Source organism: Cavia porcellus, unplaced genomic scaffold (assembly GCF_034190915.1).
Source record: "Cavia porcellus strain 051 isolate PalLab524CR breed Dunkin Hartley unplaced genomic scaffold, mCavPor4.1 scaffold_16, whole genome shotgun sequence".
In the NCBI taxonomy this organism is placed as follows: Eukaryota; Metazoa; Chordata; class Mammalia; order Rodentia; family Caviidae; genus Cavia; species Cavia porcellus.
Window position 1 is genome coordinate 20,672,807 of NW_026947499.1, and position 20,473 is coordinate 20,693,279.

Here is a 20,473-nt window from a genome sequence, read left to right on the forward strand (position 1 = left end):
TGTGGTTCTGTCTTAGGGAAAAGGTGCTTCTGGATACCTCCTTCTTCTTTATTAAAGTTTGTCATTTCACTCTCTCAATTCATGCTTCAGATTTTTAAAACTGGGTAAAGGAGAGGACCAGGGGAACCACCTCCCTCCTTCTTGTCTTCCTCATATTGTTATATTCTAGGGTGGGATAGTAACTCTCTGGGAGGCTCTTTCTCTGCTGCTTGCCACTCGCCAATCTTGGTGTTTCCTCCTCCTTGTATTTTTTTTAAAGCCTCAGTTTAATTAATTTTTGCTCTGATCTAATACCTTCATTCCTTATACTAACTCTGGATTTGGGTTGTTCTTGTTTTTCTAGGACCTTGAAGTGCATGATTACTTTATTTATTTGGGCTCATTATGATTTTCTGATGTGGACATTCACAGCCATCAACTTCCTTCTTAGGGCTGCTTTCATAGTGTCCTGTCAGTTCTGGTATGTTGTATTGGCTTTAATTTCTCCCTTGATTTTCTGTTGCAAATTGATTATACAAGTATGCACTGTTTAATCTCCACGTTTGCATTATTTCTGTGGCTTATTTTGCCATTGATGTCTATTTTCATTCCACTATGATGATATGAATAAGATCATTTCAATTCCTTCTTTGTATTTTGGACTTACCTTGTGTTAATGGAGACAGTTCTCCTTGGTTGGCAGCCACGTATAATTTTTCAGCCTGATTTGTTAGTTTCTGTGCATTGTACGATTTCTCCTGCTTCTCTGTAGTTTGCAGTTTTCTTGTCATCTCCCTCCAAATTCCCAGTGAGTCACTTCTTTTTTTTCTTCATCAGTTTTTCTTATTTTTTTAAAATCCAGTTGTTTCAGATTCTGGATAGACTATAGTTCATTGCTGGTATTTACTCCACCAAATCTCCTTTCCTCAGTGGTTTTTAATGTTATCAATGTTATAAGGCAAGTGTCTATATATGGCAATTTCTGGGCTTTTGTTCTCTTCCACTTGTCATCCTGTAGGTTGTCCAGCTTTTCCACAAATACATAGAACAAACAAACGTGAAAAAAGGAGAGCTTTATTTTATATCACAGTTTCAAAGCTTTTGATTTATGACCACTTGGTTCCATTTGGTTTGGGCTTGTGGTAGCACAGTACCCCACAGCAGAGCATGTGGTAGAGAAAGCTCAGCTCATGGCTGGGAATGAAAGAGAGGAAGAAGAAACCAGGGTCCTAATATCCCTCTTTGAGGATATACTCCCAGTGACCTGAAGGTAAGTTTCCTACTAAGCCTTATGTTCTTTCTTTCTTTCTTTCTTTTTTTTTTTTTTTTTTTTTTTGTGGTACAAAATTGAACCTAGGGTCTTCACACTTAGATTCTCTCTCAGCCACTCTGCCCTCTACTGTTTGTTTGCTTGTTTGTTTGAGACAGGTCTCACTGTGTAGTTCAGGCTAGCCTTGAAATAGCTAGACTGACCTCAAAGTCGTGGTGATGCTCCTGTCTCAGCTTTCTGAGTGCTGGGATTATAGGCATGTACCAGGCTAGTAGCTTTAAGCCCTATCTCTATTTAGATAAATCTATCCCAAAGGCTCATCCATTAAGGGCCTGGTCACCAGCCCACAGTATTACTGGGAGAATAAAAGGGAAGCATTCCTTGGGCACAATTTCCATTATGTTTCTTCACTTCCATTGAGAGATAGTGTTGTGGGTTGGTGACCAAGCCCTTAACACATAGGCCTTTGGGGGACATTCACCTAAATTATAGCAATGTTTTTATCCTATGTTAATACTATATTATATGAATGGCTATAGCTTTCTAATAAGTCTTGTTATTAGGTAGGGCAAAATAGCAGTATTTTTGCTATCAGAATGGCAAAGTATAATTTTCTTATTAAAGTAAAACAATACTTTAGCTATTCCACATATATTTTAAAATCAGTTTGTCAAGTCCCTGTGTGTAGCCTGGCTTGGTGGCATATGCCTATAATCCTAGCACTTGGGAGAGTGAGCCGAAAGGATCCCTGTGAGTTTGAGACCAACTTGGCTACATATTGAGTTCAACACTAGATTGAACTACATGAGACCCCGTCTAAAACAATGAAAACAAAAACAAGCACCCCCCCCCCACAAAACTCTTTTTTTTAATTTAATTTTTTATTTAAAATATATATTTTAAAAAGGGAGAGATTAAGATGAAAGAGGACATAACAACACAGGTCAGAACAGAACAATTTAAGCAACATAGTGTTTCACCACAGGATAACCCAACATAACAGTAGTTACCATAGTGTCTCTTTCCTTGAAATATTTGAGTATACCTTCGTATACTATAGTATCAAACATAACAAGACAGTGTAAAACCATTCAAGAGGGTAAAAGTATTACAGGGTATTTAGAGCCAACTAACAGAAAATGAACAACGGTTTCTATATTATCTCCTTGTCTATAAAAAATTTTGTTTATATTATCACGTATGTAGAGTATTCATGAATAGGAATCAAGTCGCACAGGAAATACTTCCCAAAATCAATAACTGGGATCACGTCTTATTAAAAAGTTTCTGCATGTCAAAAGAAATCTCCAGCATAGTAAAAACAAAACCCACAAACTGGGAAAAAATCTTACTGAACTGTCCCTCAGACAAAGGACTTCTGTCCAAAAATATAAAGAATTAAAAAAAATCAGGGACATTCCCTTGGGGAATGTCCCCAAAATTCAAAGATCCAATCCAAAAATGGGCATCTGAGATGAATACACAATTCTCAGATGAAGAAATACAAATGCAAATAAATACATGAAAAAAGGTTCATCATCATTACTCATTACAGAAATGCAAATTAAAACCACACTGAGATTCCATCTTACTCCAGAAAGAATGGCCAGGATCAAGAAAACTACCAACAAATAATGCTAGAGAGGCTGTGGGGAAAAAGGAACTCTCCTGTACTGTTGGTGGGAGGGTGGGAGTGTAGACTGGTGCAACCATTGTGGAGGTCAGTTTGGAGATTTCTCAAAAAGCTGGGATTGGAAGTCCCATTTGTTCCAGCTATTCCACTTCTAGGCATATTCCCAGAAGAACTGAAAACATCATAACACAGTGATATATGTGCACCCATGTTTATAGCAGCACAATTTGTAATAGCCAGATCTTGGAAACAACCTAAGTGTCCATCAACTGAGGAATGGGTAAAAAAGATGTGGTATTTTTATACAACGGAGTACTACTCAGCTATAAAGAATGATCACATTGTGATATTTATAAATTGGCACAGCTTGAGATCATACTCATAAGTGAAATAAATCAAACTCACATGTATAAATACCAGATAGTCTCCCTACTGTAAGAAATGGTAAGAATACATAAAAGTATATGGTAATCAGGATTCTCCATTATATTGTTTTGAAGCCTTATAATGTTTTCATTCATTAATTGGAATGGTTTTATTCTGGGGTGTTGGATTTTATTGTCTGTGATGGTATGAACAGTTATTTTGAAGAAAACAAGACATTATAATAGCTAGTGCTGATTTAATATCAGCTTGTTTTGAAGTCCCATCAAGCTTTTGTTCTTCTGTCTCCTTCGGTTTTGTTTTTGCAATTATATTGCAAGCACAATCCTACCAGGGAAAACTAATTTTTAGGATATCAAGGCTTTGAATCATTGATATAATTTTCTCTTCATTTATTTAGGTCTTAAGTAGAATTTAAAATGTTTTCTATGAAATCCTTAAGAGATACACTAAGTAAGTAGACAGCTACTGGTGTCTGTTTATGGTAAGACAGAATAATGTATCATAGGCACCTCAGGATTTAGGAAACACAGTAAGGAACAAAAGAATGTGAAAGCTAATTTGTCCTCTAAGACATTTCTAGTATACATGTAGTATATGTAAGAAAAAAATACTGTAGACAATAGAGTTAATTAATAATTAACACTTACCCCAGCTTTAATGTAAATCGGAACAAATACCCAACCAAGAATAAGGAGCATAAATATAGTCTGAAACCAAAAAGAACAAATGAATCAGATATCCATCTAGGTCAGTTTCTTAAATGAGATGCAAGCTCAGTTACCACCTGGTTTGAGAATAAATACTGGGGACTTTTTTGGTAGCATATCATGTTTTTATTATTTCATGTTTGTAATGCATAATGACTACATTTGGCCTGGAGGTTTGACACATACCACATCTTGGTCAGTTTTTAGTCCCCACCCAACTTGCCTCTTTCCTTTCCAGATTTCCTTCCCATTTATAAAGAATCTAGCTTTCTGATTACTGGAGACTTTTTGAGCACAAAGAACTTGACCTTGAGGCACACAATCTTTGACTTTAAAAGATTCTTAAGTTGGATGCAGTGGTACTTGTGTATAGTCCTAGCACCAAGGGAAGTAAGGCAGAAAAATCTCAAGTTTCAGTACTGCCTAGACAGCTTAGTGAGACCAGGTTTCAAATTGAAGGTAAAAAGGACTAGGGATGTAGCTTAATGGTGGAACACTCTTGGGTTCAATCTCTAGTACTTCAAAAAAAATTGAGGGAGGTTAATTAAGCTAATTCTCAAGGTATTTACTGTTAATTTATTGTTTGTTTACTCTTAGGGAGGAATAAAGGTGGCATATAAATAAATGTATTTATTTATTTATTTTTGTCTTTTTGAGACAGGGTCTCACTGTGTGGTTCAAGCTGGCCTTGGGCTCACTTTGTAGGTCGGGCTGGTCTCGAACTCACAACGATCCTCCTGCTTCAGCCTCCAGAGTGCTGGGATTACAGGAGTGCATCACCATGCCTGGTGTTACATTTTTTTTTTGGTTTTATATAAATAAATTTAAAAGATTGTTTTAAGAAAGAAAAAAATAACTTGAACCATTTTGAAAAGAGGGAGGTAAACTACATCAGAATTGTATACAATTAAAACTAAGGGACTGGGCATTTAGCTCAGTGGCATAAGTGCCTGCCTGGCAAATGTGAAGTTGTGAGTTTGATACTCGGTACCAAGAAAAAAAAAAAAAAGAAAAAAAGGAACAAACTTGGCTCAGGCTTTCTGTATAAAACAGCGAAGTTTTTAGTATGGAGAAAGGAGATATTCAAAGATTCTGAGATATAAAAGGTGGTAAAGAATAGAGTTTCTTATTAGGTTTTGACTTTATAGAATTATTCTTTATTCTTTGTATCCTATAAGAAAAATTATGCAATTTAGAAAGATTAGAGTTTTCTGATCACAACCCCCTCACACACCCAGACAGTTTATATAGAGGCATAGGTTAAGAAGACCAAATTAATACATTCTATTATAATTTGAGTGAATATGTTCCATTTCCTGTACAAAATATTTGTGAATTAAACAATTCAATATTTTATTTATTTACTTTTTTACTTTTTTTGTTGTTTGGTGCTGGGGATCGAACTCATGATCTTGCATTTGCCAGGCAGGTGCTTGTGCTGCTGAGTTAAATCCCTGGCCTCTAATTCAATATTCTATACAGTTTATGATTAAAACTGATATTTCCGAGAAGTTAATTAAGAGACTATAGTATCTAGTTAAATATCTCAAAGACCTCATTTGTACTCATTTTCAGTATGTACAGCAAAAGACAAAACATACACAGATGTTTGAATATATATATTAATATTCCTTTTTCTTACTTGACTAATCTCCTAACAGCACTTTGTTTATTCTATTTCTATGTCTTTTGGAATGTAAATTCTCTGTTTTTTCATTTATTAAGAATTATGAAAAGTAGCAGATTCCATTGAAAATCAAAGGCTTGGTTCTTTCCTCAAGATGTCTTTAATGGTCAAGATTTAAAGCATGTTTTATGGTTTTGAGTTGTATTTGGATGCTGATAAAGATGGAGGGATTATTTGCTGCAAAAGTTGTTACTTACATTCCATTCGAAGGCCCCAATAGTAATCCCTGAAGACGCTCCTATCCCTGCCATGCCAATAAAGTGGCTATTGCCAATGTTTGCAGCAAAAAGAGAAGCACCTATCTGAAAATCAAAAGATGGTTACAGATCAGAACTCTTAGTCTAGTTTCACAAATTCTTACAAATGTATACTATCACTGAATTTCACATATTCTCAAATGAGATTATTCCCTGGACAGAATTCCCATTCATATTTCTTCTGTCTAGCCCCAAACTATGAATTAGAAGCCAAGTAAAGAGGAAGAGAATAAAAAATGTAGAAAATCCTGGCTTACATTGCTACTCTCCATCTGCTCCATTAATGTACTTGGAATTCGCCAATGCAGGAATATTAGCGGGACAGTGATTATTTGAAGTAATTGAAAATGGTTAACAAAGTATTATCTGTGGGATTGGCTTAAAATGGTAAGGTCTGTGACTATGAGGAAGTACAATGTAGCATATAGAAAGTAGTTCTTATAAGTGATGTAATAAGCTAAGTTATATATAACATAATCTCTAAAATTTTATGTGTATATTTTATACTTGTGCACAAACATGTTCATGTGTGCATAAGAGTTATTCTGATAGTTTATATAATACAGTACTTCTAGGGACTGAAATTATAGTTATAGAGTAGTGGAGACAAAATTCTGAGTTCTATCCTAGACAGAAACATTGCATGTGTGTGCACACGCGTTTTTACAAACAACATGTGTTACTTTCAAAATTTAAAAATCCTAATAGCATTTAAAAGAAGCAAAATACCTCCGAAAGCTACAATCACTTTTGAATGGAGTAGAAGTATCTATCCATTTGAAAGGACAATCCAACTATTATGCTATTGCTATCAGACACATTTAAAACCAAATTATCAAGAGGCTGAAAACAACAAGGCTTTTAGGTGAATGAAAACAAAAATGAAATTGCATCGATGATAATATCATAAAATAAATTAGTATACAAGGCCAAAAACAGTAAGACAAAAAGTTTTTAACAATTTTAAATGTAAAATGCACAAATAAAACGTAGTTGTCATATGCAAAACATCTTGGAAGTAACAAATGTAAGGCAAAGAAATCTCAGAAGGAGCATATAAGGAGTCCTCAAGTAGTGGTAGTTATTTTTATTATTAAGAATCTTTGACTACATGCAAAATATCATCCAGTGTAAACTGCCTGATAATGTAGAGCATAAATAGTGAAATATCCATACAATTTAACACTGTGCAATGTGTAAATATAAACTATCTGTATCTATGTTTATAGGCTTCAAAACTATTTTTAGTGTGTTAGTAAATGGAAAAGTATTTTATATAATAATCACTCATCAATTCAGTAACAATTAATGCCCATTGACAAGTACTGTTTTAGGTGTTAGAAATACACTGGTGGGTAAAACAAAAATGAAATCCCTGCCCTCCATTCTGTTGGGAAGAAGAGAAACAATAAGCATAATAAATTACAGGATTAGTTTATAGCATAACAGTAGTGAATACTATAGAGAAAAAGAAAAGTGATAGAAATATTTTGTTATAAAGGTGGTTGGTATAGACTGTCCTGAGAGCTGAAAAATACCAGAAAAGCTGCAGTTGCAGTGAGTGGGGCTATCTGGGCAGAGCATCCACACCGAAACAGCAGCAGGTGCAAAGGACAGGCATATGAGGAGAGAGCATTCAAAGACACTGTCTCAGCGGAATGTGGTACCCTAAGAGGCGACAGTCAAGAGGGTAGTAGGGTAAGATCATCTGTGGCCTCATGGGGGACTTTTAAACTGTGGAGCCTTGATTCTGGGTAAGATGGGAGCCTTGGAGGTTCTAAACAGAGAAATGTCTCCACCTTATTTAAGTGTTAACAGACTCCCTTTAGCTGCTTTGTTGAGACTGGATATAAAGGTGCAAATGTGAAAGGTGGGAGCTCAGAGAAGAGGCTAATATAACTAACCTAGTCTAGAGAAGCTGTCAGGCACCAGATATACTGTTTAGATTGAGTCCCAGGATTTCTGATGGACTGTATTATATATATATATATATATATATATATATATGAAATTTTTTTTGTACTGGGAATTGAACTCAGGACCTTGTGCTTGCCAGGAAGGAGCTATATCTCTGGCCCCCTGGATGGTATATGATATTTGAAAGAAAATGAAAGGTTTAAGATGACATCTTTTGCTAACTCCAAAAAATGGAATATTTGAAGTGCTGTTAATGAGATAAGGAAGGAGGGAGTCTTGCAGAGGAAAATCCAGGATTCCCTTTGGGACATGTTTAGTGTGAAATCCCAGATTTAAGTGCAGATATTATAGACAGCTAAGGCAAGTAGAAATACAATAAGCAATCAGATAAGGATGGGTGATCAAGAAAGTCAGAGCAAAGATGAGAACTCATTACAATTGTGGCTGGAGGATTATCTTTTGGAGACCTGGACTCAAGATAAAAATGGAATGACCATGCCTGAGATAAGTTGTATCACCTGGTCTAATGAAGCCTAGACAGACATCAGTCACCTTAGTGGATGACCAAGACCCTCAGATTCATTGCTTTCTAAAAAAATGTTCTTTGTTCTTTCCATGTGCACTTGCTATGTAACTTACTTCCCTATGGGATCAATATTATCTAAGTGACTATACTTATAATCTTATTGGTTGATTATAGGTGTAATCCTCATTATACCTATGTGGTTGTGCTATGAACCAAGTTGGATTGCCAAAGGCGGAGCGTAACTGGAGAGAAGTGGTCAGTAAGTAAGGACTCGGCAGGTCTATGGGGACCTGGGGCCCTCTTAGCAGGACTGAGAAGCTGAGGAGACAGGGAGGAGTCAACAAATGTGTCTAAGCAGGGGCTACTGACACAAAGACAATGAATGGGGAGGACAGCCTGGGAGCCAGCTGATCAAATAGTAAAGGATAAAGAACTGATGATTTTAGATGCCATAGTAGGCTGGGTAAGATGATTGAGAACAGAGCACAAGAATAGGTGCTGTGAGGGGTTGCTGTGGTCCATGACAAAGAGCCACTGGTACTCATTAGACATTTGAATAAAAAATATAAAGGATGAGAGAGTGGTAAATTTATTCTTAAATTCCAGTTTTCTTTTATAACATCATAGTATATTTTGCTCATTAAATAATAATTCTTTTTTATTTTAAAGAGAAAAAACAATAAAAATGATATAGAATTTCAAAACAAGATAGGAAATTAACAATGGTTATTATATTGCATATTGTTATCTTCAAAATAGTTGCTCAGATTATCAGATATAGACATGCAAAATTGATCAAACAATATAAGCACTAGCTGTTCCTTTCAATGAACTAATCAAATTAGTAGTACAATTATCTTAGCTTTCTTGTGCGTATATATATTTTCCCCTTTTTTCTTTTCTCCTTTTCCCCAACCCAGTTGTTGTTTCCTTTTGAGCAGTTCTAATAATGAAAATACTGATAAATCAAAATACATGCAAACATTGAGAAGTTATAGTATATTAATATCTTCTAAAAACTATTATATGTGCTATATCATAGTTATACAGGGAAACATGGCTACAGATTTCTGCTTTCTATGGTACAGAAAACACTTTTTTGAGGCTCAGACCAAATGGGGACTTCACAGACAAGGAGGAGATGGTGTTGCTAGAATCTTCCACTAAAAAATTAAGTAGGAGGCCCAGAGCAAACAGTTCTTTGCTGCATCGATCTCTTCCTAGGCTGGGTTTATAAAAAATAACATTAAAGCATAATTCAGAGTTAAAAAGAGTTTTCCCACATATCTTTCAGATAACATAAATAAGGCTATTTCTCTTCAGCTGTTCAACAGAGTTAATGGCTCTGCTTTTCTCTTTTCTTGATGTCCTAGTCATTTTCCTTGTCATGGAGACACAATATCTAATGCTTACAAACTAGAGAGGTTTATTTTGACTCATGTTTACAGCCCATGATTGTTTGGCTTCAAGGCATAAACGGCATGGTAGAGGGTCTTGGTCAGAGAAAAGCCGCTCATGTCACCTTTGCCAGAAAGCAGAGAGAGAAGAGAGGGGTGGGGGAGGAAGATACATCTTTCTGGGACACAATCCCAGTGACCTGCTATAACTTGCCCTACTTCCTAACAGCAAGTCAGCTAAAGTGCCCCCCCCCCATCCAAACACAGGAGGCACTGGGGGCTGTTTTAGATGTAAAGCATAGCACCTTGGCAACTAGGCACTTTCTCCTCCTGAGACAAGACTTCCTTCTATGCTGCATTATCTTGATGTGAAAAACTGAGGCAGGAGGTAACTAAGGAAAAGGCTTCAAAAGGAAGAGACCTGCCTTGAAGCCTGCTGTATGGGCTAGATGCAGGCATAAGCTAACAGGGAAACAGCTGGATAAAAAGGGAGGCCACTTGATAGCCTGCTTTTTGGGATTAGATCATCTTCTGAGTTAAACATTAGCCCAGGACCAGATCTAAATACAATGGAAAAAGGTAGCCAGGTAATTTTAGTTCATACACAATCAGTCCCCCTCCAAGGCCCAGTGGTCATCTGCAACCTTTGACCAACTCAACTCTAATTACTATGTCACTGATTATACAGATTTAATTTCCTTGTGGGCTTTGTATGTCAGTACAGTTCCTCTAAGGAGCTGAGTCAAGCCAGTCATTGGCTGGAGTCACACTGTGATAGTTAACTGTTGTGTCACCTTGAATAAGAAACGGGTAGCTATTCGGTTTAGCACAGTTCTGTGTGTCTAAAATGTGGAACTACTGAACTACCCAGGTGGTCTTCAACCACGTCTTCAACCAATAGGCTTGAATCCTGGACGGAATAAAAAGGGAAAGAAGGAGAAATTCTTGCTTCTTTGGAGGAGGAGCTCCAGTCTTCACCATTACTTTTGGATGTGTCTCACCAGGCTTCCAGTGCAGATTTTTCAGCCTTCTAGCACAGATTCTCTGCCTTCCGATACAAAACCTTTTTTTTTTTTTTTTTACTGACTCACATGAGACTCTGTAATGAGCTCCCGGCCTTTGACTTTTGACTGTGTTCTCTGGCTGTCCAGTGCACAGATTCCCTTTATGCATTCTTCTATACTGCACTCTGCAGGTGGTCATTATAAGCCTACCATGTAAATCCTCCATGTATCATATATATAAGTTTATTTATCTAGCAAACTCTGATACATATACTTCAGACCAAATCTGCAATCCTACCCCAAACAGTGAGGTTTAAAACCTTCAATGCCAAGTCCCCTCAGTGCTGTGAGCTCTTCTCACTGGCCTGCTCCCACCTGGTGAAGTATATTTTGTCTTTTTCAAATAACTCACCGATCCTGGTCTACTCTTGGGATCCTGCTTTGTTCAGAACATCCAAGAACCTGGATAAGATCCTCCCCCCACAACCTGGTAACAAAACCAAATCCTTTACAGAAGATGGGTTAATATTTGAAGACAGAGAATAAATGATTAAATAAGATCCTGACTTTTGCTCAATTCCTAAAGGAAAGTTAGAGTCCTATGTGGGAAATGTACACATATATTTCATATAGTAAGTTATAAAGTGGCTCTGGTTTAAGCTTGACATAAGCTCCTGCTCCCTGTCCCACCCACTCCAAGATATAGGGCTGTGGATGGCCAGCTGCCTCTGCTGTTTGGGTTTTGTGTCACTTTTCCCAGACAGAATCACTTTGTATAATCACTACATTATTTAAAACAATTGATCCTACCTTCCAACCTGGCCCTCTCCATGGAGTACCATGTTGCTCTGCATTTCCATGGGTTGGCACACTCGGTTCCTCCGCCCAGAATGTCCTCACACTTAATAGTGTAGTTGGTAAACACCCACCTGCCAGGCCTGCTCACACAGTCCCACCCCAGAAAGACCTTTCCTATGGTGTTCTACCCAGTAACCCAAGTCTACCTTTCCTCTATACCTAATGGACTTCTTATCCTGCACTCTAATTCTGTAAGCTACACTTCCTCATAGTAGGGCTGTCTATTTTCTGTATATGTCGGGGGGCCTAGAACAAAGCCTTGGGCAAAGCTACCTAATAAATGGTCAACCAAACAGAAGTGAATGGAAACATTTAGGTAAGATAATACTTAAGAATCAAGGGATCTACTCGTTAAATGGCATGTCTGACTTAGCAACTTCGAATTATTTGGGTATCTGACATCTAAACTAACAAGCTAATACAAGCCTCCTCCTCCAAGTGGATTGCCATATGCAAGACTTACTCACCAGCCACCATGTGAGATTTTGGTCAGCTAGGAAGAAGCCTTTTATTGTTGAACGGTCTCTGGATAAAGCCTAAAACAAAAATGAACAGTACTCCAAATAGAATACATGAATCCAAACTGCATTACAGACACAAGTCTCTTAAACAGATGACATTCATTTATTAAATCCTTTCTTCCTTTTTTTCTCCCTTTCTCCCCCCACCCTTCCTTCTGTGGCTTCCCCTCTCCCCCTCCTACTCTGTACTAACAGGAACTGGACCCTCAGTTACATCAGAACCACACTGACATTCCAGGTAGGCTGGCCTAAGGAGGCACTCCTCCTTCGCCGCCTCCCTGTCCGCAGTAGCGGTGGAGACCACCAGCTCCCAGCCTTTGCGCCGGCAGTGCGGCAGTGCGGTGGCCTCAGCTCTGCACTCTAAGGTGCTGACTGCCTGTCTCTTCCCGCCCAGCCTCGGTGCACACACCCCGCCCCACCCGGGCAGAGGCGGCGCGAGGACCAAGGCGAGGGTCCACCTTGCTGCTACGGAGTTGCCTCCTCGGCGCTGTGGCGTCGCCTAGCAACAAGCTCTAGGCTGCTCCAGCAGCTTGGGAACAGAGGACCGTTAAAGCCGGGCCCATCGAGTCCCACAAAAGTAGTAGCGGGGATAGCCCGCCAGACTGAATTTATTCAAAAGGGTTCCCATATTATTGGTTGAATCTGCAGATACGGAACTCCCAGATAGGGAGGGCAGACTGTGATTAATGGCATGGTTGGAGGGATTCCCATCATCATCCTGGTTATCACAACAAGGACACCTTAGGTTCCAGGCAGTGGGTGTAGGCGCATTTAATCCGTTTGATTATTTGGGGGTTAAGAGGCCTTTGTATATGTGTGTGGGTGAGACTAGTATCACTGATTCCTGGCTGGAAGGTTAAGGAGTAGCTAGGCAGAGGGTGGAGCAGTCTCCTTTCAGGGCTATATGAAAGAAGACGCCAGGATGCAAGGTGGGGATCCAGTATTGGCGGGGAGGGGTCAAATCCACCCCAGGTCCCAGCTCCGCCCATACCCTTGGCCAGCCATACCCGTAGGCCAACGTACAAGACCAGCAAGAGGTACATAGTCAAAATCAGTGTATCCTTCCAGCTGGAGGTACCAAGGCCCATAGAGCTCCAGTTCCAGATTTTACCATGGATCTCATGGAAGCCCATGGTGACGGTTCTGAATCAGTTAGGCTGCAATGGCTTCAACTCTAGTTTGCCGGGCTTTCTGGGAAGGACTGCAGGGCATTCTGGGAAGGGCTGCTAGGCATTCTGGGGAAGATTTTGGGCCAGCCTTTAGGAGAGGGAGTCAGTGACGCCAGCATTAGTTTCAGGTTTGATTTGCAGGGCGTCTTGGGAAGGGCCAAACTTCAGTTACGTGGGTGTTCACAGCAGCTCCTGTGACCTAGTGCTGACTAGGCCGCAAAGAACTCCTTACTCAGCTGGGATTGACCAGATATGCTAGAAAATGTTAAGCAGCTCTTGGTGGCTAGACCAGGCCTAATGCTGTCCCTTGTCAGCCACAATCCTGTCATGCTTAGCTAAAGGTCATTGGTGGGAGGGAGGAGCATGAGACTGTGGGAGGAGCATGAGACTGTAGCAGGATCAGTTAAGGATGTCTTTCAGACTCATACAAGGATCTGGGACAGAGGAAACTGCTGATACTGCTCCTGTTTTTATTCGTGAATTTGGAATTTTGTTCATAGTGGATTTTTGCATTGATTTTGATTGATTAAAATATTGTGCTAGAATATTAGCTGTGTTGAATACTGGTTTTTTCTTGTCCCCCTCAAACTTTACATCAAGGCCATGGCCTCAACTCACCTTACCCAAAACACATCTCTGGTTTAAAGAATTGGTGGCGGAATATCCTCAGGTCTTTGAAGTTTGCTCTTTTATGGTGATGTGTGCATTTTTAATCTGAGCCAAGTGTTATTTTTTTGGTGCATTTGTTAAATGTCTTTTAATTAATCTTAGTAATACTAATGAGCTAATAATGAGGTAGAAAGAAAAGGAGGGCTGGTCCTTTCCATTTCCCTCTGACAGAATAGGGCATGCCTCTTTCCCTTGTATCCCTTGCCTGCTCAGGGGTTACCTGGGTACTAGCCCCAGGTCTTCCCAGCATCCCTTGGGGTACTTTGGAGGTCACATTCCTAGCTGCAGTGATTGGAGTTGAAACCCTGCTAACAGCAGGGAAGCCCGTCCCTGGCTCCTGCCACCCCTGGTAATGCTGCTGCCTCTCTCTCAAGGAAAAGCAGAAGGCTGACAGGGCTAAGACTGGGAGGGATTGGGGCCCATGTTAATATCTCTGGAATCCCTAAACTCAGGCTTTCGAAACTGAAATGCCAGATGACTCTGTCCTGTGACCTCTAGATGACTCTACCCTCTTGTGTCATTACTTTGAAAGTTTTTAAGCAGGTTCAAGAAATGCACAAAACTGGAGGTACAGGCTGTTTTTGCTCTATATAAGCAGCACTTACTAAGCCATACTCCTGCAGTAACAGTCTAAAAGTCCCACTTGTTCAGGTGATGTCATGCTGTGGCTTGGGGCATATTATTTTGTGAACAAATACTTCCTTTTTTTCTTCAAAGAGAACCTAAAATCTGTCAGAATTGGTGTTGAGTAATTGGCCCCATATGTGAATTAGATATATGCATTCTGAGAAGAGGCTTTGGAATTCTGAAATTTTAGTCTCTGCCTCCTTTTTCTTGAAAGACATCTTCAGGTTCTCTCCTGTGCTTTTTTATAATTGGAATGTGATCAGTCTCATAGTTATGCCTTCGGGGGAACTGACCTTCTGGGGGGAATTGAAAGAAATTACTGTAAGAAGAAATTTCCATAGGACTTGAAACTAATCAGCAGTTGAATCTTGGGCCTTGTTGGTTTGTTGATTGGAAAGGCCTTTTTGCTTTGCCTATTGGAAATTTTTTTGTTGGACGTGGGTCTGAATTCCTCAAATTTCCTTGTGTTTAATTCTTGCTACCCTCCACTCCGTGTTGCTATAACTGCTGTCTTTGATGATGATTTGTAACTGTAGATTTTTTCTTATCTGGAAAATACTGATCCCAAGACTTATTGGAAGTGCTGTTCTTCTAATTCAGTCTGTTGTTGACTGTCTTTCCTAAAGGTTGAGAGGAAATAACTTTTCCCTTTCGTATTTGATTAGTGTACCTCTCATCACAGACAGTGGCCAAAGAGGTAGCAAGCATAGGGTCTTTTTTAGTGCTCAACTTTGCAGCTCCCCTTTCTGATAAAAGTCCTACTATAATTTGGTCATTCTAATGGGATTCACTGTTAGGATACCTTTTATTAATTGGGACAGTTTAAAGAAAAATGTTTAACGAAAGTGAAGTAATTTTCTTTTGTAATATAGCCTGGCTTCAGTATAAATTGTGGGATCAAGAACACTAGTTGGAAAGGGGCCTCTGAATTTTAACACCATTATCTAGCTAGATTTATTCTACAAAAGGGAGGAAAAGTGAGAAATCCTCTACATAGCTTTCCTGAAGCTATACCAGGACCCTAGATTTGAGAATACTTGTCAAGCTTGAGTGGCTATGGTATCTAAATCCCCTAAGCCCAGAGAAGATGACACAGACATTCCAACAGTGACCCGCCTCCAATCTGCACCCCGCTGGTGGATTTACATACTTCCCCTATACCCAGCACCTGAGGCAGGGCCATTCTCTCTGTCTTCACTGTGATCTGACAGTTCCACCTCTATGACCTGTTCCTCACCCCAGGCAGAGGCCTCTTTGCCTCTCTTCCACTCTTAGTCACCTGTGCCACCAATTCTATCACCAATTAGATTAAGACCAGGGAACTAACAACCCATCTTACTTGGGAGATTCTGTTCCCATTACAGGAGGTGTCAAGCAGGGATGATGAAATTATCAAAGTACATGTTCCTTTTTCAGTGATAGACATAGCTAGTGTAAAAAAAGATTTGAGGTTTTCAGAGAATCCTGATGGATTTAAGAATGAATTTGTAATCTGAGCCTGTTATCAGGTAAAGTAGGAGTAGCAGAGTCTTCTTGATTCTTATTGTCCTGTTCAATGAATTGGTCAGCCAAATTGGATAATGTGGAAGATTGCTGTTTATTTTAGGGCAGAAATAAATAAGAAGAGAATTACAAAAGAAGAGCTCAAGGAGCAAAGGAAAGACACATACATCCTGCAAGCAGAATGAGCCACTGCAAGAACAAGAGGGTCGCGGGGCTGTGAATTCTTGCCGTTCTTTTTGTATGTTTCAGAGTTGATCTGCTGTTCTTTTGTATGTTTGATGGTTGATTCAGGTGGCCCCACTTGATCTTGTGCTAGAAGGTTGGTATCAGGCACAGACTTGGCTTGTTCTCATATCAGAAGACTGATATCAGGTGCTAGATCTGGCATATTCTCATGTCAGAGGATTGGTACCAGTGCAGGGCTCAGGTTGATTTCCTGTCAGATTCAGGAGCTGCTTGCTTTGCATTGGTGGTTAGCTAGTCTTTTCAATTGGCTGTTTGTAACTAAGTGCTCCTGTCATTTTGCCATGGCCTAATCTTCTGCTTGAGCCCTATCTTCTGTCCTTAAGTGGAGGAATGTGACTGCAGTATTAATTCATTGCTTCATTCCTGACGAGAAGGAAGTAACTGATGAATTGTCAGCTAACACCTCGTGTCATGGTATCCAGAAGCCCAGCGAAGGCACAGTGTACTCTACATAGTTCCTGCCACCCTGAAACTGTTCATAGTGCAGGGGTGGAGTATCTCATAACTTGTATCTCACATGGGGTGAAGAGGTAGATATCCAGCTAAGCCTGTCAATCCTAACAGAGTCAAAGAAGTAACCTAGGAGAGAGAAAATTCTGTGATGTTTTTAAACCACTTGTAGAAGCCTTTCAAAAATATACCAATACCAGTCCAGAGTCAGTAGATGGAAGTGCACTAAATGCCATACATTTCATGAGGCAGGCTGCCCCGAATAGGAGAAAACTACAAAAGCATGACGTAGGACCTCAGGCTCCACTTTTGACTTTGGTAGAGGAAGCTTTTGAGATCTATAATAACAGGGATCAAGCAGAAGAGGCTCACAGGATAAGATATTGGAGAAAAGATAGAAATGAGAGAGCTATAAAGAAAGATATAGACCTGAAGGGAGAATATTTTTGGATAAAAATGATTTTGTATGATCAAAGTTTGCCCTGAAGACCTCATAGTAAATTGCAGACATTCTGCAAGAGGTCAAGTTTATAAAAGAAGATTTGCATGTGTGGTGTAATTTGTATCCAAAAGGAGAGCCCAAGCAGTGGAGCAGGAGAGTTATTTGCATGATAATTAAACAACCTCCAGAGCAGAGGTCCCCTCCCTAGTGCTCTGATCAGGAGAATAGAGAGGCTCAGACTAAGGGTATATCAGAATCTAACTGGGGTAGTCACATAACCCCATCTGTCAGGTGTTCTACCGTTTCATTCCTAACTTTCATCCTTTGACAAAATGAGAGATCATCTCTCCCCTGTAATTGTTAAGGCTTGTATCTAGATGTCCCCTCAAAGCCTCATGCACTCCTAGATGGGGCTTTTGGGAGGTGGCTGGATCATGGGTGTGTGGTACTAGATGATCCACTAATTTGTTTAGAGGTTCTGGATGTGGCTGAATGGATTTACTGAAAACAGAGGCCCCAACCTGGGTGAGGGTGGCATCAACAAACAGACTTATAGCTTGGATAGAATTTAAAGGGAAAGAGAGGCTAGCTGCTTGTGGCTGTTGGTATTTTGTGCCAGCAATGGGAAATGTGACCAAGATACTAACACATATTTTTAAATATGTTTTATAATAAATTATATATTACTAATTATATAATAATTATATATCAGAATATTATAATATTTATAATAATTTTTCTTTGTGCAGAATGGTGGAGTTTGTTTTGGGAAGCTGGTAAATGCATTAACATATCCTGATCATTTTCAATTCCATTAACCTCTTCCCACCAATCTCCTTTTCTGTCTCCAAAAATCTACCTCCTACTTTCCTGTCATCTCCTATTTTATTATTTATTTGGTTTTGTATATAAGAAATAATACACGATATTTAACTTTCTGAATTTGGTTAATTTCACTTACCATGATAGTTTCTGGTTCCATTCATCTTCCTGCAAATAACAAGATTTCATTTTTCTTTATGGCCAAGTAATTTTCCACTGTGTATATGTACCACATTTTGCTTACCATTAATCTGTGGGGGCATTTAGGCTGTTCTCACAATTTAGCTGTTGTCAATTATGCTACTATAAATGTGAATATACATGTACCACCAAAGTATGCACTATTTAATTCTTTAGAGAATATACCCAGGAGTGGCATAGCTGTATCAAATGGTATTTCTATGTTTAGTTTTTTGAGGAAACTCCATAGTGTTCGTACTAGTTTACATTTCACCAACAATGCAGGAGGGTTCTTTTTCCTTGCATCCTCTCCAGCATTCCTCAGAGTCTATAACAAGAGTGGTGAGGTTTATTCTATGATCTCAGTCTACTGAGCAGAACTCTGTGGTCCTAGTTTAGTTCAGTGGTGACCAATAGAAATAAAATGTGAGTCACTGAGGTAATTTTAAGAAAACAAACAGCCCATTTTTTAATGGACAAAAGCTTAAGATAAATTTTATCTAATAAGCATGTAATCAGGGATTATAAATGGGCATGAGAAATCATTGTAAGTACATTAGATATATTCTTTGTCTTGATCATTATAATAATTTTATATTCATTATGATAAATTTTTGAAGTTAGACACTTTAGATATGTTTTTTTTGGGACAGGGTCTCTCTGTGCAGTTCAGGCTGGCCTTGAGCTCACTTTGTAGCCCAGGCTGGCCTCGAACTCACAATGATCCTCCTGCCTCAGCCTCCCGAGTGCTGGGATAACAGGCATGAGCCACCACACAAAGCTTAGATATATTCTTAATTGTATGTTAGTTATGCTATGATAAAGCTGTTATTTTGTTTAATCCAACATATCCAAAATATGAAATCAAGGTAAAAATTATTGAGAAATATTATATACTGATTTTCCATATAGCCTTTGAAATCTGATGACTATATTACACTCACAACACATATCAATGCTTTTTAATTTTTAAATATGGAGCGCTTCACGAATTTGCATGTCATCCTTGTGCAAGGGTCATGCTAATGTTCTCTGTGTTGTTTCAGTTTCAGTATATGTTTTGCTGAAACGAGTATCACATCTCAATTCTCATAGTAACTTTTCATCTGAAATGGTTGATCTGTATTTTTTAAAAATTTACAACTGAAAAGTTAGAGTACATATTAAGTTGTTAAATATAATTAAAAGTTTTCCGGTAACTGAGTTATTTTTTCCTTTTTTTTTTTTTTTTTTTTTTTGAGCTAGGGTCTCACTTTGTAGTGCAGGCTGACCTAGAACTCACTATGTAGCCCAGGCTGGCTTCAATCTCATGGCAATCCTCTTGCCTCAGCCTCCTGAGTGCTGGGATTACAGGTATACACCATCACACCCAGCTTCCAACAGCTGAATTAGGTAGTTTAATTCCATTCTGTTTTCCTTGAGTCAATGATAAAACCAAAGAGTAATATAATGGCAGCATTGGTATAGTGCCTGAGGTCCCTTTGTACTTGTCTAGTGGCAGGGTGGCCTAATGCACTGCACCCACTGCACTCACTGCTCATGACAGCACCACAAAAGTAAGGTAGCAGCGATTGTACAGAATCGAGGGACTTAACCTATGTAACTGCTAGGACCCTCTCACAAGCTACAGCTTGTAAAAAACAAACAAATCCAGACCAAACCAGACCAGACCAGACCAGACCAGACCAGACCAGACCAAACAAGACCAAACAAGACCAGAGCAGACCAAACAAGACCAAACCAAACCAGACCAGACCAAACCAGACCAGACCAGAACAGACCAGACCAGACCAGACCAGACCAGACCAAACCAAACCAAACCAAACCAAAACAAACCAAACCAAAACAAACCAAACCAAAACAAACCAAACCAAAAAACCAAGCTATGGTGACTGGTATTCATTCCATTGGTATACTAGGACCTAATAATGGCAAGAAAGGCCTCTCTTTGTTACTAACTGGAGTGCATCCTTGCCTCAGTGATTGTGGAAGTTAAAAATTAATTGGAAGATAAGATAAAATGCAGGTGAAAGGCAAGCTCTGATGAATGATCAATCCCCTACCAAAGGAAAATAAGAGAAGATAGGGAAGGGGCTGCAGTCTGAGGAACTGAAAAGGATCATACTGACCCCTTAACAAAAGCATGGGTCTAACTTTTATGGCTTTGTTGAAGGTGGGATAGGAGTGGGTAATTTCCCATGGGATCATGAGTATAGCATGGG

At 39.2% G+C, this 20,473-nt stretch overlaps 1 protein-coding gene and 1 pseudogene across 2 annotated transcripts in view; both read right to left on the reverse strand.

The window, feature by feature from the left end:
- The window catches only part of LOC100719270 (sodium/glucose cotransporter 1-like), a 77,422-nt gene extending 64,106 nt beyond the window's left edge, over positions 1 to 13,316 (reverse strand). Inside the window, exons 1-4 of one of the 2 annotated variants that reach the window (XM_063225878.1) lie at positions 13,151 to 13,316; positions 12,090 to 12,158; positions 5,861 to 5,965; positions 3,917 to 3,976 (exon numbers count right to left, since the gene is read on the reverse strand). In XM_063225878.1, the coding sequence (XP_063081948.1) occupies positions 3,917 to 3,976; positions 5,861 to 5,965; positions 12,090 to 12,158; positions 13,151 to 13,276 (360 nt within the window). In that variant the 5' untranslated portion in view covers positions 13,277 to 13,316. Of the gene's footprint in view, positions 1 to 3,916; positions 3,977 to 5,860; positions 5,966 to 11,176; positions 11,256 to 12,089; positions 12,159 to 13,150 lie in introns of those variants that run through there. The other variant, XM_063225879.1, reaches the window with a different exon arrangement.
- A 5,904-nt stretch (positions 13,317 to 19,220) lies between these two features.
- On the reverse strand, positions 19,221 to 19,321 carry LOC111754066 (U6 spliceosomal RNA; annotated as a pseudogene).
- Between the last annotated feature and the right edge of the window lie 1,152 nt (positions 19,322 to 20,473).